The 25,018-nt window shown below is 42.2% G+C and overlaps 2 protein-coding genes across 6 annotated transcripts in view; both read left to right on the top strand.

The window, feature by feature from the left end:
* The window catches only part of ehbp1 (EH domain binding protein 1), a 133,327-nt gene extending 123,539 nt beyond the window's left edge, over positions 1-9,788 (top strand). For all 5 annotated transcript variants that reach the window (XM_051076468.1, XM_018661288.2, XM_018661310.2 and 2 more), the window contains 2 exons: positions 7,934-8,048; positions 8,578-9,788. In XM_051076468.1, coding sequence (XP_050932425.1) covers positions 7,934-8,048; positions 8,578-8,668 — 206 coding nt within the window. In that variant the 3' untranslated portion in view covers positions 8,669-9,788. The remainder of the gene's footprint in view (positions 1-7,933; positions 8,049-8,577) is intronic.
* Positions 9,789-14,059: 4,271 nt separating this feature from the next.
* otx1 (orthodenticle homeobox 1) lies at positions 14,060-22,220 on the top strand. Its single transcript, XM_018661325.2, is given in 5 exon segments — positions 14,060-14,416; positions 17,185-17,374; positions 17,963-18,114; positions 19,744-19,866; positions 19,868-22,220. Coding segments are annotated over 4 exon segments (999 nt in total). The 5' UTR covers positions 14,060-14,416; positions 17,185-17,277; the 3' UTR covers positions 20,495-22,220.
* The last annotated feature ends 2,798 nt before the right edge of the window (positions 22,221-25,018 follow it).

The following is a 25,018-nucleotide window of genomic DNA, read 5'->3' as shown; positions in this document are numbered from 1 at the left end:
AATGTAAAGCAAGACAACCAACAATCAGTGTAGAAATCTTCATTCATTTTGCTTAATTTTGTCCTCCCAGTGGCTAACTTATTCTATACACATATATACATCTGTTAATGTTTATTTAGCATCCAAAATGGCTACTAGAGAGTGCGAGAAACAGACACAGTATAGCTACTGTCAAAATTGTACAAGTTCTAGAAAAATGATTTGTTGCTCTTCACATTCATGGTTTTCATGAGTGTTTCTTGCATTTTTACCAGCTGTTGACCAGCCTTCATCGAGAGCCTAAAGCAGGATGATTTGAATTCTGCGTCTGCTTCTTGATGAGGATTAAGATGCAAGCTTGTGAGGGATTTCACTCCCTGATACTTGATCAATGCTATCTGTTTCCTAGCTAGACCTGACGAGTCGATGCCTGATTTGAAATCTAGCCACAGCCACACTGAGAGACGGTTTGCGAGGTTAAAAAAAATGCAGTTATATTATTGAAAGCTTGTTAACTATACCGCAGCCAGAAAAGCAGCCATTGTGTCGTATCAAAGTTGTCAGGGGGCCAGGGAAGTTTAATCCCCTTCGACTGCGTCCTCTTTGGCAAAATGAACCTTTTGCCAATCAATGCTAATTGATTTTGCCATTCGACATTGACCACCTCCACCACTCCCCTCCCCAACCACCCCTCTCCTTACAGCCTTCAGACACCCATTGTAATTTCACCGGGCACCTGATAAGCTACCTGGTCCATAATAAATCAATTGTAATTAGCAAGAAAGGAGGTGGGCCAGGCAGGAGGGGGTTGAGGAGAAGCAGACATGCGTAGCCAAGCAGGAGCTGCAGACGGTGCCACGCTGCCTGCGTCCAGGTTGATTTCCTCTGTCTTCGTCTGGCCATTTTATTTATTTATATTTATTGAGCTGCAGCGTGTCCGCAGCTCGAGTCAAACAGGAGGATTTCACTTTTTCTGGTTCATATGTCAGAGTGTGTGTTTGTTTCAGCAAGCGTGCTCACACTTAGTGTGTGTGGTTGTTTTTGTGTTTATTGTGTTGAGCTTCTGTGTGTGTGCAAGTCTGCTTTTGTTTTTTTTTTTCATATGTGCGTTAGCATTGGCACCTGTGTGTGTGTGTGTGTGTATGGGAGTTTTCTGTTGCTTCTGTAAGTGCATATTTCTCTCTGAATCGGATGTGTATCGTGTGTCTGCCAGCTCACCTCAGTGCGTGAGTGTGTGTGGATGTGAGAGAGCAGAGATAGTGTGCGAGGTGAGGTGGAGAGGTTGTGTGTGTCGTGTCACCTCGCCCCTCTCTGCCTTCATGTGGACTTGTTGGATTTGCAGCTGACTAACTTATCAGCTGGCCTTATTTTCCTCCCTAAGGGAGGCACTTAACATTCACAGGCTCTACCTTTCTGTAGCAGCTACAGATAGTTCTGAGCTGCTGGGAAGAGACCTGCACGTGTGTGTGTCGGCATGTATTTGTGTGTATGAGGATCTGTTGGTCTCTGTTTGTCTGCATCTTTGTGTTTACATCTCACAGGTGTGTTTGTGCGTCCACCTGAGTGCCTGTCATTTTTCTCTGTGTGTAAATGTGTGTGTGTGTGTGTGTGTGTGTGTGTGTGTGTGTTCAGTGCCCATCTCTCCAGCTCTTATTTGGTGCTTGGGCAGGTCCATTGAGCGATGGTCGGGCGTGCGAGTAATTGCTGATTTGGTTGGCCAGTCGATGACACAGAGAGAGAGAGAGAGATGCACTGTGAGTCAGAGCAGAGAGAGAAAACACACATCACAGAGATACACCCTGACGCACACACACACATGCACACACACTCCCTGCTGAGAAAAATATATACCTGTGATGATACACACACACACCACTCTCCCTCTGTCTCTTCCTCTCAGTCGGCCCACATAGTCACATATTGAACCACAGACACACACTGTCTGTCCAGGTCAGTGTGTGCTACAGCTGTTCCCTGTGTATTAGTATTGAACAATTATTAGAATATTTACCATTTTGCTGTCAAATGGCAGCAGACTTGGATCATTTTGTAAACACTGATACAGAAATAAAACCATTAGAATTGTTTCTAATAATAAATGACACATTGTAGATTTGATGAGAGTTAAAAGCAGGAGATAATAAGTAAAGCTGCTCAGCCCAGTCTCTGTTCACGCTGCAAACCAGAACAGAGAAAGAAGAAAGTATGACTCATGATGTTTTATTCTACATTTGTACCGCTGACTTGAGCTGCAAGACACTCAAACACATGAGAGAGAGGATGAGAGGAGGAGAGGAAGAAAGACAGAGTGCTTTGAGGTGGAAAAGAAGAGTCAGGAGGAGAGGATCCCTCTGAAATCAACTTTGAAGCTGAAGGACAAATTTTCCTAAACTTTTCTTACATTTTTTTATGACTTAGAAGATCTTAACAGTCATCTTTGCATAGCGATTTTTGGTGAAGGAATAAAACAGAGTTCAGATACATAGAAGCAGTGGTGTAATGTAACTGTATATTTTCTCAAATAACATACTTAAGTACAATTTTCTGCTTCACTGCATTGGTCTTGAGTTGCAGTCCTTGATAAAAGTGATAGAGAACAAATAGTTACGTAAATAAATCATTAGGAAACCTATTTCATCAACCTCACAGAGTTCATGACTTCAGATTAGATTATTTCCAGTCAAAGCCACAGAGAGTTACAGTCAGGATAAAAGAAAAAGAGAAAAGAATATATGATGTCTCCTTAATAATTGTGTAAGCTCAGAGATCCACAGTGAAGTGTCCAACAATGTTGATACTGGAAATGGCATTAAAACTGTTTACAGAGTCTGATTAAAGGTGCAGCTGTTGCAGAATGAACCAGTTGGGGACAGGTGGAGGCTGTCGGGCTGGCGTTGATGCTGTTTATGAGCGTGCTCAGTGATAACCACCTCCTTGTACCTTCTTGGTGTGATGCCAGGCAGGAAAATGCCATCTGTATGCCACACTCTCATCTCCCTGCCACAAAATTGATCCACTATGCCCTCTTTATCTGCTTACCGATTCACACCTATGTATGCACACACACAAAACTGTGTCTTGGCTGCTTTCGAGGAGGCTCTGTGTGTGTGTGCGTCTGTTTGTGTGTGCGTGCATGTTTTAAAGTGGACGCCCTCTCGCCATCTAAAAGGGATTTATGCATAGCCGGGTCCCAGAGTTTTTCCTGTTACGGTTTGATATGATAAGCTTTTTTATATGTTTAAAATCAATATGTAATCCTATGCAGGAGCTTATCCCTCTCCACACCCCTGACACACACACACACACACACACACACTCACTTCCCATTTGTAAATCTATTTGGGCTTTGTAACACATCGGGGCGGCACGCTACAGACCCTGATTGATTAGGTGCACTGTGGAATCCTATCACATGGGCGACTTTTGATGATGTTGCCAACTCTTTCAGGATTGCTAGTTGACTGGAACCACCGATAGCAAGTAACTTTGTTCCACAAGTTGTCAGACTTTAGTTTTGGGGAATTTAGGAAATGAGTGTCTGTATTTATTTATTTGTGGTGAGGGTGTTTGTTCTGGCTTTCAGACTGTCCTCTGTTCAAGATAAATAGTGTACTTAATTAGTGTAAATGCACAAAATATTCTCCTCACATCTTCTCCAGCAGTTGTAACTTCATGTATTTTCCAGGATATGGAAACAAGTGCCTCCTGCAGTGTAGCTAACATGATATTATATGCTGGTTATTGTAACATATGGCAGAACAGATGCAGAAATTATGTATTTTGTTTAGATTCATGCCTCAGTATCTGGATCATTGACCGTTGTCTGATCTGCTCTTGTTTTGAAAAGGTAGACTGGGTTTCCTGCACCTGAACAGACTAAAAGACAGTTTTCATTAAAGTACTTAAGTTATGAAACAGAAACATTAGTGTCAGTGAATATAAGGCTGTTGATGCTCTATTTTTCTCTTCTCATCAACAAATCCCATGTAAATACTAAAACAATGCATTAGTCCATCTCTCAGTATTTTCCACAGCCTGTCAGTGGCACTCAGCCTCAAGCAGATTGGCTTCTACTGAAGACATTAATCTTTAAAATCGGGCATACAGTCTGTGATTTCCCAAAACTTACTCAGGCAGGTGGAAGTAGTGTATTTGTGGGGAACTATTTTCAGGCACAGATTAGTACACTTTGGTGCTCCTGTGAGTATTTCCGGCAGCTGGATTCTGTATGTGGGATTGACTCAGAGGTTTTCATTTTAAGTAAGGAAAATGTCACCCAGTGCAACAGTGTGGCTCACTGATGTGTAGTAGTTTTTAGACCAAAATTATCAGGCCTCAGCTATACAGACAACACTTAGTCAGTAGGATCAGTTGTTGTTGCTGTTTTGGTGTTCCTCATTGGCATTGTTGACAAAAAGAAAAATATGAAATATCAGCAGATTTGCCCTTTAAATTTTGAAGCCTTTGGTCAGTAGTGGATTGTTTATTAAAGGTTTTCATCTTTTCTGCAGCACTGACTGTCCTTCCAGTTTTTGACGCTTAAATCCTTTAATCACGATTTAAACAACCAAACTTAAATATTTCTCTTAGTATCATTTGCATGAGACTGGAGAATTAATCTCCAGGCATTTTTTCTTATTTATCAGCTCTTCTCCCCCCTCCTGTCGACTCTCTTCTCCTTTGGTGACACTTTTGTCTCTTGACTCCACTTGGACCTCGGCCAAAACCAGCTTTTGAAGGCCTTTTACACAAGAACAAGAGGTAAAGAGAGTACAGAGGACGAGAAAAAACACCGTAATGAGTAGGAATAAGTTTATAGATCTGTGTTTGTTGTTCAAAGTGTCTGAAAACTCTGAAGAATGTCGTCTCTTAACTTCTGAATCTGTGGATCCAAATCCTTTTGATGTCACGCCGCTGCATGATGTGTGAGACAGAAAACGAGAGGGAGACAGACAGATGCACGTAGAGACCCTCTCTCCTCGCTTTGAGAGAACGAGGCTTTGGACCAGTTTGCTCTCTTGAATAAATTTAGTGTCGGAGAGAGCGGGCAGGGAGGGGTTCATGGGGATTTGAACCAGCGCATTCTTGTGTGCCTTGTGCAGACTCACATGGTTACCATCGGCGTGCACTGCAAGGCTTATCTGAATACGCACCCACCGTGTGAGTTGTACACACTTCTCTCCCCCTCTCTCTCCCTGATGGGGGAGGCGGGACTTACGTGGAGGTGGGTGGGGGGGGCTCTGAGTGGCTGCAGGGTGTTTTGTTTGTTCTTGGGTGTCTAGTTACCCAGCCTGCCCTGCTCTGGTGTTGCCTGGTCACGTCTCTCATCGGTTCTCTTTATTGTTTACCTTCCTAATGAGGGGGGCGGGACTCTGCGACATGTGATTGACAGCAGTGTGCTTGCCCCCATAACCCCCAGCCACCAGTACCCCTCACCCCACCCCTCCCCTCTCTGAGTCGACCAGGACTTTGGCTTTTTGGCTGTGATGTGCTCTGAAGGAGAAGGAGGACTTTTTTTTTTTTTTTTTACATACCTCTCTGTGTTTTTGTGGGAAGCTTTTTTTTCTGTCTTCCTGAACCCTCCGCTTGTGGGCCGGCCTTGTTGAGAGAGGATTGTGGGAGAGTGAAGTTATGGCGGATATGGACACACATTCCTGTCTCACAATTATCTAAAGATGATGACTCACGTGATGACTCAACTGCTTTTCTTTTTCTGCGCTTGACACGGTTTGTCTTTGTTTCCCATAATCCGTAACTGCCTCCTCTTTAAAACAGGGAGACAAAACACTCGTCAGTCACAGGTTTGAACATATTTGGCAGTTTTAAAGTATTTCTCGATTCCCTCACAAAGCCAGGGGAGAGTAAATTTGCTTCCCGGAGGAAAGAAAAGAACAAGGGGGGGGAAGAAAGGAAGAGAGGAACGTAGAGAGCCAAATATTGGGACTGTGTTCATTTCGCTCTGTGGTCGACTTCAAAGGGACGAGCAGGGCCAATGAAGAGAGCGCAGACCTTTCAGGACAAACACACTGGGCCCAGCGTGACACACACACACTCACACAGCCTGACTGCTGCAATTTGACTCAATGAAGGGGGGGAATATTTATTTTTAATAAAGCCACACTTATTTTGGGACTGACATTTTTCAACATTCCTTTTATTCTCGAATCAATAGACAGTTAAATATTGATAGAGGGGTGAAGTTGCCTACGCGCCACAGAAGTTGCACACGGCTCAGTCGTGTTTGAATTCTCTCTGGGATGGAACAGATTTCTTTTTTTCTTTAATATGAAAGGATGGAGTGTTTTGAGTGGACACGTTGTCACACTGAGCCGAGGAGGAGCTGGAGATTTCCTGCCTTCATTTAGCTGTGGGACAGTGGCGTAAATCTACAGAGAAGCTGTTTGTCAGCCTGAGATGTTTCTGTTTCTGAACATGCTGCAGTGCAGAGATTAGTTCGCTTTAAGAAGATGTGACACTGCATTTAGTGCCACTGGTGCAAAAAAAACAAGCAAGATGAATATAAGGTAATTCATGAGCAGCACTTTGACTTGTTTTTGAGTCGTAATGACTTTATTGTTCAAGTTCATTTTTGGTGAGTTTTGGGGGTGAGGGAGGGAGGAGTGCTGCTGCTGTTGGGTGAGTGTGGAACCGAGGGCGCTGGGCGGATATTTGAGCCCCAGGGGGAGTGAGTGCTCTCCCGTGGGCAGCCCCCCTCCTCCAGGGATAGGCTGAGGGGATTTGGATTGGGGTCCCACCTGGACCCTGTGGGGCCCTGTGGGGCCCCTTCCTGCAAAGACCCTGGAGAACTGAGAGAGGAGAGTCGGGGGCTCACCTGTTTGTTTGTTTATTTAGCTGAGGAACAAACTGTCTGTGTTTCGCTCTGAGACGGCGTTTAGATGTTTGTATATATTTATATTGTAGATTTTGGACCATGAAGACTCAGCTATGGCATTTCTAATCTTAAATTAAGTGGAAACATAATCTCACTCGTTCCTCATCCAAGATCATTTTACCTAACTTCAACCTCAGAAATGGACTCAACACTTTCATCATTTACATTTTTTTGTTAAAGCACAAATTAATAAATATGTTACATACTATAGGACTGTCTCTTCTAATAAGGCATGATGACAGTTTGAGCTTCTTTTTTTTTTAGGAAATCACATCAACAGGAAACACTGAACACACACAGGTGTCCACTTCTCAAAATGTGATTTACACCATTTCATTAACTGCAGTCTTAATATAAAATGTTTGCCAGCACTACAGGGATTTCTTTCAAGAAACATACAAACAACACGTTCATCTGTGTTTTTGACTTGATGAGCAGCAGTTCCTGCGGGAATGAGATTCCTCATATATCTCTGTGCGTCATGAGGCTGCACATTAACATGACAATATCCTTCAAGTGTGTTTGTCAGCACATCATCACTACGCGCGCACACACACAATCTGACAGCGTGTTTACATATCACACTTACACACTGGTCCATACATACAGCTGGTCTGGTCTCCATCTCTACACAGTCCAGCAGGTTAATAAGAAGATGAACTTTTACCAGACATGTCCGTCCACTCAGTGATCTGAAGCATACGACCAAAGAGCCAGTCTGTCATGTTGAAGCTCTGCAGTCCTCTGGAGGATCTGATCGTCCATTAATGTGCCTCAGTCACCTGGTAAAGTGCTGCATTAAACAAGTGAAGCCATGTCCAGTGTGTTTAGAGCAGCTTCATTAGAAGTGATCAGGAGGAACATTTCTATTCCAGGAGGATCTGAGGTAATTCAGTGATTTGTACAAATGTTGTCTTCACCTCTGCGGTCAAACATCAGCAGGTCCAGGGAGGGTAAAACAAGAACTTTTCATCCATGAGACAAAATGTATTTTAGAATAGAAATAGAGCATCCTCAGTGTCTCCCGCTCTGAAGGAGTTTGTTCCTCTTGTGTCGTTGCAGACTGGCAGAAGACTGAGGCCCAGAAGAGACGAGAGCAGCTGCTGCTGGATGAGCTGGTCATACTGGTCAACAAACGAGACGCGCTGGTCAGGGACCTGGATGCCCAGGAGAAACAGTAAGTTACCCACAGACAGGACACGGAACAAGTCACAATATAAAGCAAAAACAAAATCACACTGCAGCACCCCAGAGTTCTGCGGGAGTTAGTTTTTCCTCTCAGTCTCAGAAAGTCCAGCCGCCCTTTGGTGAGTCTGTGCGAGAGCGTCTGCTGCCTATCTTTACATTTCCAGACGTCCCTCAGAAACCGTAGATGTAGTGAAAACACATTGCAGGGCATGCTGCATTCCAGCGAGCCTGCACTTATCCTGCACGGTGGCTGCTGCAGCAGCAGCAGCAGCACACCTGCATGGGCGGGATCCCGTCCAGATTGCTGCCTGTCGTTCGCCAACAGGGTGCCAGGCCGGGGTGAAAGGTCAGAGCTGCGGCCCCTGGCGCTAGGCCACTCCACAGGTGGCAGGGCGACGGTTGTCGTTGCGCCAAGTGCATTACCTGTGTGTGCAGCACCCCACCCCTTCTCCCTACCAGCACCGCCTCCTCCCTGCTCCCACTGACACATCTGACCTTTTGACCTTTGCCCTCTGCAGGGCCGAGGAGGAGGATGAGCACCTGGAGAGGACGCTGGAGCAGAACAAAGGCAAGATGGCAAAGAAAGAGGAGAAGTGTGTCCTTCAATGATTGTCATTTCAGAAAAACACAACCAACAAATGTAGCCGATAAAGGAAATGTACCATTATTATTATTATTATTGATATAATTATTATCATTATTATTATTTGATAGTGGCTTATAGACATTTCTATCAGTTGTTTGAATCCTTATCTGGTTGTTGTTTCAGTCAAATTAACTGCAGAGACTCGGCTGAATTAAAGAGGCCTGCGATGCCTTTGCACCAACTTTATACTGACTCAAACTGTCCCACATATATACAATAATTTTTATTTTAATTCTCCTTTGCTTTACCAAGAGCGGTACTTGTATGTAATATAAATATGTGTGAGACATGGGCAGTGCAAACCCTATCAGACGGTGTGATATTTGTATGTAATAGTTGCAGCAGCAGCAGCACAGCCTTCTCTGTGTGAATGTGGAGACCAGTCGGTTTGAGGTACAGCACAACAGGGTTTAATGGGGGGATTTTTCTTTATCTTTTTTTTTTCCATCACGTTGAGAAGATGATAAGGGGGTTGACGTTTCAGCTGGACTTTTAAAAGGAAAAAAAAGAGTCGTTATAACATCAGTCTTTTCAAGCTACTTCATTACTTGACTGTGTATCTTTTAATTATTTCTCTTTAAAGTTTTTACTTGTAAAATATCTTAACTGGGGGGAAACATTACCGTTCATAAATCTTGCATAAATCTTAACTTTCCTATTGCTTTTTTATTGTCTTGGCTTGAAAGCAGTTTACCAAAAGAAAGAACATGTTTAAAAAAGAAAACTCGTTGTATATTTTCCTCACTGCTCTGACCAATAGCTTCCAAAATCCTCTTTATTTGTCAGGATTCATGCAGTCAAAAACAAAATATATATATATATATATATTATTTATTGCCGTTTGTCCTATAAGCTGCTTGTAACTGAATCTACCATCACATTTCATTGCATTTTGCTCAGCAACTTTTTGGTTTCTATTTATTGTATTCTGAAGAAGAGAAATATGCTTCCACGTGCATCTCTTAGAGCTCCACATCTGGTGCAGTTGTCCTTTACGTGTGAACATTTATTACCTGTTTATTTATTCCAGTGTCATAACCCACGTCTTCAATAATAAAGTCCTTATGATTTCATACTCCACAAGGCAGCGGTGTGGCGTATTTTTAACCCCCGGGATTAAAACACACACACTGAAAAGCAGCAGATATTTATCTCCTCACACGTGGACACATTTTTTATTATTGTTGTCACATTCATTTTAACGTTGAGTTTTAGTGGGATCTGTGGCTTTAAGGTGTGTTCTCACATTATTTTCTATTTTTGGAATTGCACACACACACTTCTAAAACTTGTAATCCCAACACTTTCATTCTTTGCTCTATCAGTTTCTCCATTTTTACCTCCAATTCCACATGATCCAGACCATATTCCTGATTTTTTATTTATTTATTTGTCCTTCTTTCTTTCTGCATAACTAAAAGTTATTGAAATGCATGCACGCCTTTGGCTGCAGCACTGCACATAAGTGGCCCCTATCACTACATTCACCAGCGAGCGTTGAGTTTAGCAAAGCTTATTATTCGGCGCTCTGTTCAGTTCCCCTGCGACTTGTGCATATTTATAAATTAAAATTGGCGTTCTTTTTTGTGGTCGGTGCTGAGCAGGTTCCTCTGAGAAAGATTAGAAAAATCACTTTGTAGCGAGCAGATGTTTTTTTTTTTTTTCCTGGGCCGCTTCTGTGCGCTCTGGCGACGGGGGCAGAGCTGGAGAGGCTCGGTCACCCGGAGCCAAGGGATGGAGCGAGAAATAACAACTAGAAGGTCAGAAAAACTATCGATTAAATCATTTTCACAGGAGGAAAAAAACCATTTCACCACCTTAAATTTCCCAATCTTTTAACCTCCACCAGTTTTCTGACTCGCAGGTTGATGTCAAGACTAAAATAAACAATGAAAAACGCCCCTGTAATAAAAAATCAGGATGAACACGGTGTCTGTGGTTTAACCCTCCACTCCATCCCTGCAGGCAGCCTCCCGTCCCCGATTAAAGCAGGGAAATAGGTTGTGACAGCAGACGTCCTCCCCGGCCTTTCTGATACTTTAAAATTAATTCGCTGATTCGTTTCTTCTCTGCTTGGGACCCGTCTGTACGTGCGCGTTTACGCGCTTTAACGTCCCCCCGAGGCGCTTTGTTTTAGTTCAGTATTATAGCGCGTTTATCACGGGACGCTGTGATCTGGAGAATAAAGCGAGGAGCCAAAACGGTGAAGGACGTTTTGCTCGGTGTCGTCAGAGGGCTGCGTGTGTGTGTCTGTGTGTGTGTGTCTGTGTGAGTGTGTGTCTCTGTGTGTAAACCCTTAAAAATCATTCACAGCACCTGTCACTTGTAAATGGATTTAAACTTATTACATAAATTATTAAAACATTTTCTGTGTAGTTTTAAATTTTATCCAAACAGAACTGGAACATGCGCAAAACTTAACTTCTGTTCCTGAATTTGACAAAAGTTTTGCTGTTAGTTCGTGTTGATATCAGGTTTAAATTCCCTTAAGTTCATTACCTCATCTTAAATCAGCGCAGCTTAAGTGAAAAATACATGATGAAATAAATCATTTCAGGCGATTAATTTAATATTTTAACATTTTTTCTGCATGTTTTTTAGAATTAAGAGAGAATAAAATGTCAGAAAGAGCCTGTCTTACCTCTGCAGGATCACTCGGGTTTCTTTAAAGGCGCTGCTGAAGCAGAAGGAGTGAAAACATTTGGAGTCACTTTCCTGTTTTTCAGTGAATAAGAGCGACGCGGTGCGTAAAAAAAAGAGGAAAAAAGCGGCGGTGGCTCGGCGCTGCTGTGCAGCTGAGGATCCTGCAGCTGAATGGATTATCTCCTGAGCTTTGATGTCTCCTGGCCTCACCTCACAGGTGCTGAGCGCCGCTCCGGCCTCTGCGTTACTTCCCTTTTTTCCCCCCCTCGCGCCGCCGTCGTCCAAAAAACTGCACCTGAGGGAGCCCCCGGGTCTCCGCGTGCAGCGCCGGGGCTCCTTACAAAACACTCTGTTTTATGCATCATCGTTTTAATAAGCACCGACAACATCCCCGCAGATCCCCGCTTCCAATCCTGCCGGCTGAAGGGACAAAACTTTTCCCCCTCCTCTCCTCGCCGCCTAATCCCAGGCTTTACCAGCTCAGCATTAAGAAAATTCAACTGCAATTTGGGATTAGACAAAATACTCTTATTACTAAAGGTTGGTGCAACTTGATAACTTGATACTTGTTCAGGGGTTTATCTCGGGGTCTTCACTCACATCGAGAGAGGAGGAGAAAAAAACAAGAAATGTAGAGGAAATGTCAGAATAACCCGAGTCTTTTGTGTTGTGAGGGCCATATTTGTTGAATGGCCTTTTTGCATAATTTAACGGAGCCTGTGTGTGTTTGTGTGTGTGTGTGTGTGCAGAGGAGAGGAGGGGTGATGGTATTTCGGTCAGACCCTCCACGGGCCCTCTGACTGCTCAGACTTCTGATGTGGTGGAAATAAAAAGGTGCGTAAAAGTGTTTGACCTCCAGTCAGCAGCCAGGCAACACACACCCAGATCAATTAACCCCCCCGAAAAAAACAGTCAGAAAAGCGTCAGTGTTGGAGCCTGTTCTCGTCCTACACCTCTTCTCTTCGTGTTATCGCTACGTTCATACAATTGACCACAGTCGCCATCACTATTAGTCAGATTTTTTAAAATCTTTTTACCGCTGTGTGCGTAAAAACGCGGATGTGCTTCCTAAGTGCGTTTATTCGTTATGGTGCGTTCAGGTACCCTAATCCTCCACAGTGTCTGTGCTTGCAATAAGCAGCATCACTGCAGGCCTCCACTCACAACCTCCAACATTACTACTGATGTCTAAGTTTCTCTGTCAAAGTGCTCTCCTCCATGACTTTTAAGTCCCATCTGCCTCCGCTTTGATACCCCTCCTCCTCCTCCTCCTCCTCCTCCTCCTCTCTCTCTCTCTCTCTCTCACACACACACACGAAAATGTTATTTTCATCCCTGCAGTCTCTCTCTCTCTCTCTCTCTCTCTCTCTGTCTGTCTGTCTGTCTGTCTCTCTCTGTGAACATTAGCTCGCTTTCAGCTCAGGCCTCATTTACAGAAGTTGGTGTTTTTGCCGAGCCGAGCCGAGCCGAGCTACGCTGCATCTCAACGACCCTCCACTGACACACAGGCCGCAAAAGAAAAAAAAAAAACCTGTTTGTTTTGTGCGTGATTTGTTTTAAAACACATTACAAACATGAACAGAAAAGTGTGGAATTTGATTCAGTGAGCGCAGCTTTTGCAGCTGATTTTTCTTCTTCTGTGGATTTTTCCTCTTCTTCTTTTTCTTCTTCTTCTTTTTTCCTCCGCAGTGAGTTGGAGGTCTATCCCTATTAAACTTTACGTCAACCACCCTCAAATGTAATTCTAAATGGGGATTAGACCTCATTAATATTCATGAGACTGGTGTGTGTAGGGAGAGAGAGGAGTAGTTATATCACAATAAAAAATCAAAATGTAACTTCTTTCCTCCTTTTTTTAATTTCTCACGTTCACTTTCTGAGTGAGAACTATCACATTCAACAACAATCAGCCTGAATTTAAAAAAAGAAAAGAAAAAAAAAAAGCCTGTGAGGCCTTTCAGGAAATCTGTTTTGTGCTGCTGAGAGACTAACATGCAGCTTTCTGTCAAACCAAACTACATTAAACTAAAAAGAACATTTCCCCCCCTTGATTTTGTACAAAGTCTGTCTTTTTAAACACTCTGAATCGTGATTTTTATTGATGCAGCCACTGATTTTTGTAGTTCTGAGAAAGTAAGACAACACTTGAAGGCGTCGTGCAGTTCAGAGAAGCAGGGGAACTGGTAGATTTCAGCAGAAAATAAGTTTTAGATGGAGGAAGACTCGCAGACAGTTCTGTTGTTGCTCGCTCCACTGATGCCCCCAGTTCCTCTTCTTCTTCTAGTGAGCTGCAAATAATAAAACACTAAACTCTGCCTATGAAACGTGAATTTCCTCTAAATTTTATTTCTTCTATTTTTACGCACTTTGGCGCAAAGCAGAGCGCAAACCCCGCAGTGAGCTGGAGCGCTTTCTCCCGCAGGCCTGTGAAACATTTCCGTCTTTTTCCAGGACCTCTCTGTGGTTCGTCTGGTCTCGGGACCGGGACCGAGAGAAAGAGGAGGGGGGGGGGGCGAGGGAGAACGAGGAGGGGGGGTGAGTGGGAGTGGGAGTGGGAGTGCGGGCCCACCTCCCCCGCCCCCTCCACCCCAGCTGCCTCCGAGCCGCCCATAGGCCGCCCGCGCCGTCCGTCAGCCCGGCGACGCGCGCCGATTGGCTGCGGGAGGCGGATCCGCAGGTGTCCTCCGCTCATAGAGGCGCGGGGCGGAGAGAAGGTGATCAATCTCCATCCGTCTCCATTAGAAATCACCTTAACACTCTGACAGACAACGACAAGCCCCCTTGAAAGCAAATGAGTTTGATTTATTTGGCTGGTAAAAACACCCGGAACCGCACCGAGGACGCGGTGACGCCCGTGTGCCGATAACCTGCCGACTGCGAGTCTCTCTCTTTCCCCCGTGATGCCGCTCGGTTTGCACACTGTTGTTTGTTTTTGAACAAGTCTGCTGCCGCTGCTGCTGCTCGAGTTTTGTGCCCCGCAGACTTCCTACTGCTGGATAATTTTACTGCTGCTCGCCTCGTGTGGCCCGAGCTGCTTCGGGGAGAAGGAGAAGGAGAAGAAAAACAAGGTAAAAATGTTTCTTTACTTTCCTCTTTTCTTTCGCTCTTTTAAAGTAGATTCTCTTGTCCTGTGCGCAACAAAAACTATCGCGAAGTAGCTGAAGTGAGAGCGGCAGAGCAGCCACTTTCTCCCCCTCATACATTTTAAAGGACAAAGTCTTTTCGTGTTAAATTGTGCCATGTGGTGTGCATGATTTCAATTTACACCGCTGCACGATTGTGGGATTTTTTTATTTATTTATTTTTTTAAAGTGGAGATATCAATTAATTCGCAGCGTGGAGGAGTCCAGCTTCAACTGGATAAATTGAGTCAACTTCCTCCAGAGTAGATAATTTTCATATTTCTATTCCAGTTCATTCCTGCGAGTTATTTTTTTCTTTCTTTATTTAAGAGCAATTGGCCATTAAAACGTTTGAGCCACTTAGTAGATAATTGGAGAGGCGTGTTTTGGTTTTTGTTAATTTATTTTGCTGATAAGAGCTCTTCTGAAACGCTCTCTCCCCGGAGGTCTAATCTAAATTCTAATTGAGTTCATTTGCACCGAGATCTCGCCCTTTTCACTCACGGCCTGGCAGGGCTGGAAATGCGGTTTCTTTAAAAAAGAAAAAAAAAGCCGCTGGAATACACGTTTGGTTAGTTAAGGTTTTGGTTTGGTCAGTTAGGAGCTCATTGTTAAAATAATCTCCCCCCTTCAGAGTCACTAATTTAATTCACACGCGTTAAACTACAGAGCTGCGTGTTTGTGCTTGAGATAATTCTTCACTGAGGAGTAAAAGTTTATGAAATATTTGATTTTACGCATTCAAAACTCCACTAGGGTTATTAGTGTTTTTTGACTGAAAATGCGGATTAGTTTAATGAGTTTTGATTTGATTGAGATAAACTTGTTTTATTTTTCTGCTTCATAGGCAGCTGTCTGGAGCTGTGTTGTTTATTCCCCCCCCCCTGAAATGTAATCTTTGATTCAGTCGTCTTTACTGAGGAAATCAAACAAAAAGTAGGCGATACAGGCTGATACAGTCTTTGATTAAATATCTAAAAACCACGGAAAGGGATGAAAACCATAGTTGTCCTTCACAGAAAATATAATTTTACCATTAGTCTTTAAATCTAATGAAAATCGAGTAGTGGAGGAATAATTTGACTTTTTTTCAATGAAGTTTGGTTCTTTCCCCCGAGCTTTAAAAAATGGAGGAAAACTGGTGTCAAGATGATTATTTCTTTAAAAATAAAAGTTAATGTAACCCAGGGAGGAGTAAAATTGACTCCTGACGTCTTTCTCTGATTTAAAAAATAATATTAATGATATGAGTTGCGTGCCAGACAAAATGGTTGATTTTAATGGGTTTTTATTCTGATGTGGATCCAGTTATTTTCAGCCGGAGACTGAGGATCCACAGGACTCTCGTTGTGGTCAAAATACACACAAAGTTTGACGACCCGAAACAAACAGAATGACCGAGTACAGAGAGACTCCGAGAACCACAGCTGTGATTTTTATAGATTATCAAACCACATCCATAATCCATCTCTCTTTTTTTTTTTTTACGTGTGTGTGAGCACAGGCCTTGAACCACACACACACACACACACACACACACACACACACACACACACACACACACTTAACTCAGGAGTTTTATTCTGAGGTTTCAAGTTGTATTTATTGCTTTAATTCTTTTAAACACAATTGCAGGAAACCATGTGACAGAACAATTTTATAACAACAAAATTAGATTCAGGTTTCTCATTAAAACTCTTACAGCATTTTGCTTGTTGACTATAAAAGAGTTCAAACGTAGAAAAACACGCATAAATGTAGAGTTTGTTTTTCCTCATTGATTATTGACCTGTACACACAGATGTATAGTATAGCGCATTACATAACAGAGGTCGATAGATTATTTTGATTAAATTATTAATTATTCTTTGAGAAAAGAGGATTTTGATCAAAGCTTTTTTTTTCTAGAGGGGAAAAAAAGTAAAGTTCAGACTGAGATCTCCATGTTTTACAACATGGTGTAAGCCTGTGTTTGTTTTCATATATAATCACATTATAGCTCATATATTCTGCAGGTAAGAGACGGTGTGTGGTCAATAACAAATGAAAGTATAAATCAGCGTCCAGCATACTCACGGTGACACATTATGTTTCCAGTACAGCAGTGATTTGTTTACATCCACCTGCACCAGTTTCATCCAGTTTCTCTCCATCTGATTTGGCGGTTTCAGTGTTAAAAGTTCATTGAATTCTGCTTTGTACGTGAAAAGCGTTGTACCGTCAGTTCGCATTTTTTTTCTCTTTTTCCTCCGCTGGGGTTTTGAGTTGAAACGAGGATTTTAGCAGCCGTTTGACCCCAGTTATCCTCCCACCAAAAATCCAATATTCCTGAAGGGATTTAATGTGCGTCTCTGGTTTTCTCCTTTGGTAATGAACGGCTTTATTTCCTGCTGCCACTAAATAATTACAGTATGGTTTGTTAGAAACCTCGACACATGGTACAGTCTTCTTTATTTCTGTGTTTTCTTGTATAATGTCCCAGTTTAAAAACGTCGATGAAATGAATGGGAACTGGCTGAGAAGAGATTTCCACCGTCGAACAGCCTGTAACAAATTTAAACATGAGACATAATTATCCTGCTCTTTAATAAATATTCCCAGGTATTAGTCCTCACCCTTCCAAAATAAACAAAGACTTTTGTATGTTTGAATTTTATTCTCTCTGAAATGTGTATAATATTTTTTTTTCTCTTCCTCGTACCGTGCGCGTGCAGTGACTTAGATCGGCCCCCTGTCCCGTCAAGCTGCAGCATCGGGGGAAACCGAACCACTGGCCTGAGCTGGGTGGAGCAGTGACCGCCTGTAGCATGATGTCCTACCTCAAACAGCCCCCCTACGGCGTCAACGGCCTGGGGCTCAGCGGCGCTGCCATGGACCTGCTGCACCCCTCAGTGGGCTACCCGGGTAGGAGTCCGGCGCGCGCGTGCACACACACACACACACACACCCACACACAGTTTTTAAACATTAATGCACGAGGACAGAGGCATCTGAACCCAGTTTGGACCACTAAACCAGCTCCAGTCATCATGAAGAAAACGACAAAAAATGTTATTATAAAATAATAATAATAATGATGACACATTAATAAAAAAGTGTGTCCTGGTTTACACTTAACAAAAAGTGTATATCATGTAAAATTAATGAATGGATTTAAACAATTATTACATTATAATTTGGACACGGTGTGAAAATGTAGGGTGTGTATGGTTATTTAAACTGGGTTTATCCTCCAGTGTCGACACAGTAACATTTTAGGTTTCTTTAAATGCGAACTTTAAACAGACGTTTAGTTAAACACTGGTGCTGTTAAAGATAGTCTGTGATGTCGTTTATTTTTTTTCCACCTATTTAACATTTCACCATTTGTGGAGCTGAGCACAGACTGAGCAGAAATATGTCGTTGAAAACCCTCAGTGTACACCAGCGTTATTCTGCATTTCCATGAAGTAGCCTAAGTTTTTACTAACAGTGTCGTTTCCTTTACCGCAGCGACTCCAAGGAAGCAGCGGCGGGAGCGGACCACCTTTACCCGCTCCCAGCTCGACGTCCTGGAGGCTCTGTTCGCCAAAACCCGCTACCCGGATATCTTCATGCGGGAGGAGGTCGCACTGAAAATCAACCTGCCCGAGTCCAGAGTCCAGGTAAAAACACGAGGCGTTTTCAATTTCCACCTCCGTTTGTCCAGGAGCTATGAGAGCATACAGCTCAATGTGTGGACACGTCCCAAAACACACACACACACACACACACACACCAGACGAGGCCATGGGTTATTTCTGGAAAGATGTTAACTCAAGACGTTACATTATATTATTCATTAACGTTAAACAGGCCACACTGTTAAACGCAAACATTTTTAGGTAAGTGGTAAGTGTTTTTATTTTAAAAGTGAGTGAGTTAGCATTGTTATTCAACTCTGTGGAGGCATTCATTATTTTCCTTTCAAAATTGACTGTTAATGGCGTAATTTGTGTTAATACGTTAATTAACCGTTAACTTGAACTAGCTAGCTGGCTATAAATGAGTTTGATGTCTAATATCTTTAACAATTCTGATTAGGATCAATATTTTTTGCAGTTGCCTATGATACAAGTTAAAAAAAAATTGAAAAGCATTTTCTCGCGTAATTCAAAAGACTGCTCATATAATTAACCTATTAATGTTTTGTTTATATTAACGAAACTGACCGTTGATGACGTCATTTGTGTTTACAAGCTGATGGTTAACTTTAGCTAGCTAATACTCGACAAATCCAATTAGGTTCGATATATATTTTATTACAAAACTTTCTCATGTACTCTTAAAAAACAGGATCATGTAATTAAAGGATAATATAATTAAAGGAAAATAATGGTAGTTAGATGGGGATAATTTTGGATGGTAGCTCCGTGAATTCAATGTCTTAAGCCCCTTTAAAGAGGATAATAACGAGCATATGGATTGATTTTTGATGGATAATGTTGACATTATGACTGGGATTAAAATTACACAGACAGGTTTGTTAATTAGTGCCAGTAAAGCAACTGTAAAATATTACTACTGATAAACAGTTGAAGACTAGATGGCTGAGTTCAAGTTTCATGGTATTTATATAGCTAATTTCCTCTTTTCCCTTTCGTTCACTTGTCTGGTTAATTTGGCCTTCTTCACTTAAGTTTATTATAGCACTCAGAGGGCATCCATACAGGCCAAATAGATATAAACACAACATTTCAGATAGTATATTCAAAATTCTTGTTTTTCATTTGAAATTGTGTGATTATTTCATCATTATTTGATGCAACCAAACTGAAGGCTGTGTAATTTGATCTGAAATATGGGATCTATGATAAAGAGGCCAGGACTATCCCTGCAAATACTCCACAAACAACTCACTGGTGTACTACAATGTTGAACAAATACTACTCTTGAAAGGTATTAGGGGAAAACCAAGGCAAGCCTCTCTCTCACAATTTGAGTTATTCTCAGAATGTGTGTGTGAAACAAAATGCTCTACATGATCCTACCCTCTTGGTGCTCTAGAGTTACCCTACTGTGTGGTGAAACCCAATAGCCTGTTATCTTAGAGCCGTCTACCAGGTATGAAATTAGACCCCTGGCTGGTCCGAGCCAAGGGGCCGTGGTGGAAATGAACCTTGATGGCTAATAACCCCCAATTTTCTTCCATAATGTACTCCCAGCATGGCCTGGGAGTATTTTTTTTTTTCATGCAATGCTGAGGTTGTTTGTGTGAATGGTTGCTAACTCCTGGCTGGTGTTCCCGGTTGTAGGTGTGGTTCAAGAACCGGAGGGCCAAGTGTCGCCAGCAGCAGCAGAGCGGCAGCAGTGCCAAAGCCAGGCCGCCCAAGAAGAAGTCTTCTCCAGCCCGGGAGAGCACTGGATCCGAGAGCAGCTGGCCAGTTCACACCTCCTGCCGTCTCCAGCACCGGCTCATCCTCCTCTTCCTCCTCCTCCACCAATCACACAGGCCCAACAGCGCTCAGCAGCACCTCTACCTCCATCAGCACAGTCTCCTCCATCTGGAGCCCAGCTATCTCCCCGGGAAACGCTCCTGCTCCTGCTGTGGCCCCACTCCCCGAGCCCGGACCCCCATCCAACGCGTCCTGTATGCAGCGTTCAATGTCAGGCTCTGCTGCCGCCGCCACTTCCTACCCCATGTCCTACAACCAGACGCCGGGCTACGGCCAGGGCTACCCTGCCCCCTCCAGCTCTTACTTCAGCGGCGTGGACTGCGGATCCTACCTGGCCCCCATGCACTCCCACCACCATCCCCACCAGCTCAGCCCCATGACAGCCTCCTCCATGTCAGGCCACCCGCACCACCACATCAGCCAGTCATCAGGCCACCACCACCATCACCACCATCACCAGGCCTACGGCGGCTCTGGCCTGGCCTTCAACTCCTCCGACTGCCTGGATTACAAAGAGCAGACTGCAGCCTCCTCGTGGAAGCTCAACTTTAACACCACAGACTGCTTGGACTACAAAGACCAGGCCTCCTGGAGGTTCCAAGTCTTGTGATCAGGCTTTTCTTCCCTCCCTGCTCGTCTGCTCCCTCTTCTTTTTATTTTCCAGATTAGCTTATTGCTTGTTTTTAAAGACAAAAAGAGTTTATGAACCATAAGATAACAAGATAGCAGCAGGAATGCTCAGCAATCGGACTTTGTTTTTTTTTCCTCCCTCTCGTCCTCCGCGTCTTTTAAAAAATTAAAAATAAAAAAAAAAAGAAGAGAAACAGTCTCTCGAGTCCTGTGAAGAGAAAACATCAGGAGCAGTTTCCTGACAACATAGAATGGGTTTTTAAGACGCCCCCTCTTGGATGACCTTAACAAAACCAAACTGTTTTTCAAAACAACAACAAAAAAAAAGTCATTTTGACCAAACTCCTTTTACCACCAGCTCTCTGGCTCTCTGGATGGGAGGAATATTTTCCCCTCTGGTGCACCAACAGGAACTGCCTGCAGTGCCCCTCTTTACCTCCAACCCAATCAAATCCTGTATAGTTTTTATTTCTGAAATTTGTTATTTTAGGATGACAGAGATTTTTAGTCAGCTGCGTTGAGGAGCTGAAATATGTAAATATGTATTTGGGTCAGTTACAGTGACCATGTTTAGTTGGTGTTTTTTCGAATTTGAAATTGTTTATTACCACTTTGGGAGAAAAAAAGAAAAAAAACATATGTAAATCTTTCCAAATATTCCAAAGAGAACAAATTGGCCATGAAGTTCAGCTTTTATATACATTGTTTTACTCAGAAAAGAATACGTTTTGGCAATTTAAAATGTCTTGGAAAAACTCTAAATCTAAAAATATAGATGCAGAACTATTCTGGGCATTTGTCCAGGTTACATTTTGTTTTCTGGATATTATTATTATTATAATTATAATTATTATTATTATTATTCTAGCCTCTACATTTTCAAACCAGACCTCCTCTCTTGGGCATTGTCGTGATTATTGGACATGTTTGAACCGCAGCACTTGGCTTGATATTGGAGTCAAAGCATTTTTTTTATTATTTTTTTGGAGAGGAAAAATGGATTTATAGCTCCAACATGACAGTGAGATGTTGAATGTATCTTTAAGGCGACCACCCTTACATACATGTTCATCCAATAAAGATCCGTTAAGTCATATTTATTTTTCTACAGTGGATTCTGTCTCAGCTTGATTCCCAACAGGGAGTCGAGTTTTTCTTTTTTTAGATGCATGTACACCAGCAAATTACAGAACTCAAGATTCTTGTTTTCTCTCATTTGAACTAGTCACACTTTATTTAAAAGCTTGTTGATTTAGTTTTTTTTCCCCTCCTAATTATAACGGGGTAAATGCAAATTAGTCCATAATTAATACAAGCCGTGAACGCGTGTAGGCCCGCATTTCCATTTTAGAGAGCAACCAGTTTAATCCTCTCTGTCTTAAATTGAAACACTAACATCTCTCCTTGCTTTAGGGAGACCAAGTGTCTTTTTAAACTGTGGCGTTAAAAAGCCCTAAATATTGAGCCGGGAGACATTTGATCGAGGCGTAATTGAATGCAGCGCTGTAATGGCGTGATAATTACTCCTGCGCCCTGAGTTGGTTTCTCCAAAATAACCTGCAGGAATTTCACTGCCTCTGATGCGGTAATTACGTAGGTGGGGCCAGGTTAGGGGGTCAGATCTAAGTGTGTGTGTGTAATGCGTTCATGCTCGCAGGCATAAACGCATTATAAAAGGGGGGTGTTGGTGGTAGGGAGAAAAAAAATAAAATTTATATATATATATATATATATATATATATATATATATATATATATACATTTTTTACCCCACCACCAACACCCTCCTTTTGCGTCAGTTCTCTGGCAAGGTTGTTTTGGACGAGCATGTTTTATAACCAGTGAAGGCCGCACTGAGAGCAGAGGAGGCAATAAAAAAGCAAAACAGATTTCATGCAAATTAATTGCCCCCAATAAAAAAAACACCGTCCTTGTGCAAAGAAACCCCCCCACCCCCCCAAAAAAGACAGAGCGGGGGCAGGTTGTGTGCACCCTCCTGTTTTAATTAAGACAAACGCGATGTTTTTCCAAATCATTTCGAATAAGAAAACAGCAACCGGACTGAAAGTTGAAAGTTTGTCTTGTAGTTTTAGTGGCTTATTTAATGCCCGGCCTCTCATATTTATTCTAATTAGGGCTGAAACTGACAAATATTTTAGTTGAATGTTTATCTGCTGATTATTTGCTCGATTAATTGATTAGTTTTGTCCAGAGAGTCAGAAAATAGTGAAAAATGCTCATATCAGTTTTCCTTAGCCCAATGATTTATCTTCATATGATCTGCTTTCAAAGAGAATTCATTTAAAACAGAGAAAATAAGTCATCTGCACATTTCAGATCAGACATTTTTGGAATATTTGCTTGAAAAGTGAAATCAATTAATTGATTAAGTAAATTTTGTTATATAATAACAAGGGTCTCGGGATGATTAACAAGTTAGAAAGGAAGAAACAAACATTCTGCTTTTTTGCTCATTTAATATTAGTCTAACCTCTTCAGGCCTCTAAACAGATTCAGATTGAACTGTCTGTGAAGGTTAAAAAAACATGCTCTTTGCTTGAAATGCTCGCTGCTCGTGAAGTATGTAAGTAAATATGGAGAGATTTGAGGAGGGGTCGCAGGTTTCTTTTGTTTTTAAGTGTTAACCGGACAAAACATTTGGGAAACGCTGCACTGTGGCGTCAGAAGTCGATCAATAAGATCTGAAAGCGAGGGAGAAAACGGTGCTACACGAAAGTGATATAATTTCACATCCTCGAGCCTCTAAACAAATCAAATGAAAGAATCTGAAAGGTCTCTCTTCAAGGGGTCACAAGCTAAAAAATGTTCGGAACCACTGTCCTAAATCCCATCCCAGAAAGCCATCGATAATCTCTCCTATCAACCTGATCAGATTATCAACCTGATCGATACATATTGTAGGCCTCTCTGCCTGTTCAGCTGCTGTCAGGCCGTGTGTTGTCTGCCTGCCCTCTCTCTCTCTCTCTCTCTCTCTCTCTCTCTCTTTATGTAAATGAAGCTCGCAGCAGCTGAATAAATATCTGCCGACCAGGACATTAAAACATGTTTGCGCCAAGACGCGCAAACAGCGCAGCGAGTGTCCACCGACAGCGGCGGATTTGTTCGGATTTGCATCAAACAAACATTTGCTGCGACCAAATCTTGTGGGATTGTTTAAGGAGTTTGAGAGAGCCCACAGGTCCCACATGAGACAGCTGCTCACCTTCAAACACCGACAGAAATGAGAAGGAAAAAAGAGCGGCGTAAGCGTTTCTGACAAAAGAGGAGAGATCCTTTATTTAATGTTTCCTCTAAGCCAACGCACGACGCGTTTCTCTGCAGCCTTCAGGACACGAGTTTATTCACTTAACAGCAGAAAATATAAATTAAAGAGAGAGAACAAAAGGCAACTCAGATTTTCACCCTGACGAATTTCCTGCTTTAGAGGGTTTGGAGTATGAGAAAGGCCGAAAAAACAGGGATGAAAAACGTTATGGCCTCCGCATTTAAAGTAAACTAAAAATACTTGACCCTACAGACTGTCAGTGGCTCTAATGGAAAGATCTAGTTGATTAACACAGAGGAGACGCGCTTTGTTTCCCCCTAAAGACGGGAAAAATTAAACTACAGGTAAAACAAGGAGAAGCTCAGTGTCCTGATACAAAGACAAACTGTTCAGTCTTTACTGCCTGATGGACTTATATTCAACATGCATATCAGTTCACTCTCACTGCAGTTTCCTGCAGCTGTTAAGAAAGCAAACATTTTCTTGCAGTGTATTTGTCATCAAACATGTTTTTGAAAAATGTCCCTGTCTGACGTCTAAACATTTTTTTTCAGTGTCTATAAGTCAAGAGTTTATTCATTCTAATTTATTATCTTGCTGCTTCAGCTGTTGGTAGTTTTATTATGGGATTCAGTAAAATTTTAATGAAAATAGAATCAAAAACAAACTCTTAAAAGCTTAAATTCAAGTTAGTGTAAAGAATTCCATGTTTAGAAAAGGAAAAAACAAAATGAAAACTAATTTAATTAATCAAGTCAGTGTTTTTCTTTACATAACACTTTGTTTTTTGTTTATTTTGGTGATTTATGCCAAACATTAGCTATAATATTAATATAGTTAGGGTTACTGTGCAAGACTATCAAACAAACACATAATACTTCTAATTTACCTCTACCAGAAGTAGCTCTAAAACTAGACAGATGAACCAATTTGAACATACTGTACAAACATAATAAATAGTCTGTCAAAGTGAAAATGATTATAGAATAAGGACAGATGTAATGAATGCAGCTTAAGCACAATTGACTGAAGACTCAGCAGGTTTTGTTTTTCTCATCTGATCAACAGCAGAAAAACAAAACACATTAAAGCCAAATTATCTCCATCATAGCCTCGTCTGAACTGCAGTGACAGGCTGTGGCCTCATGAATGAGGGAGGAGCGAGAACTAGAAATCCTTCTTTAACCTGGGAAATGTTTTTGGAGACATTAAGTTGAC

The sequence above is a fragment of the Lates calcarifer genome, linkage group LG16_LG22 (genome assembly GCF_001640805.2).
Source record: "Lates calcarifer isolate ASB-BC8 linkage group LG16_LG22, TLL_Latcal_v3, whole genome shotgun sequence".
NCBI lineage: Eukaryota > Metazoa > Chordata > Actinopteri > Centropomidae > Lates > Lates calcarifer.
This window is presented reverse-complemented; position numbering and strand designations above follow the sequence as displayed.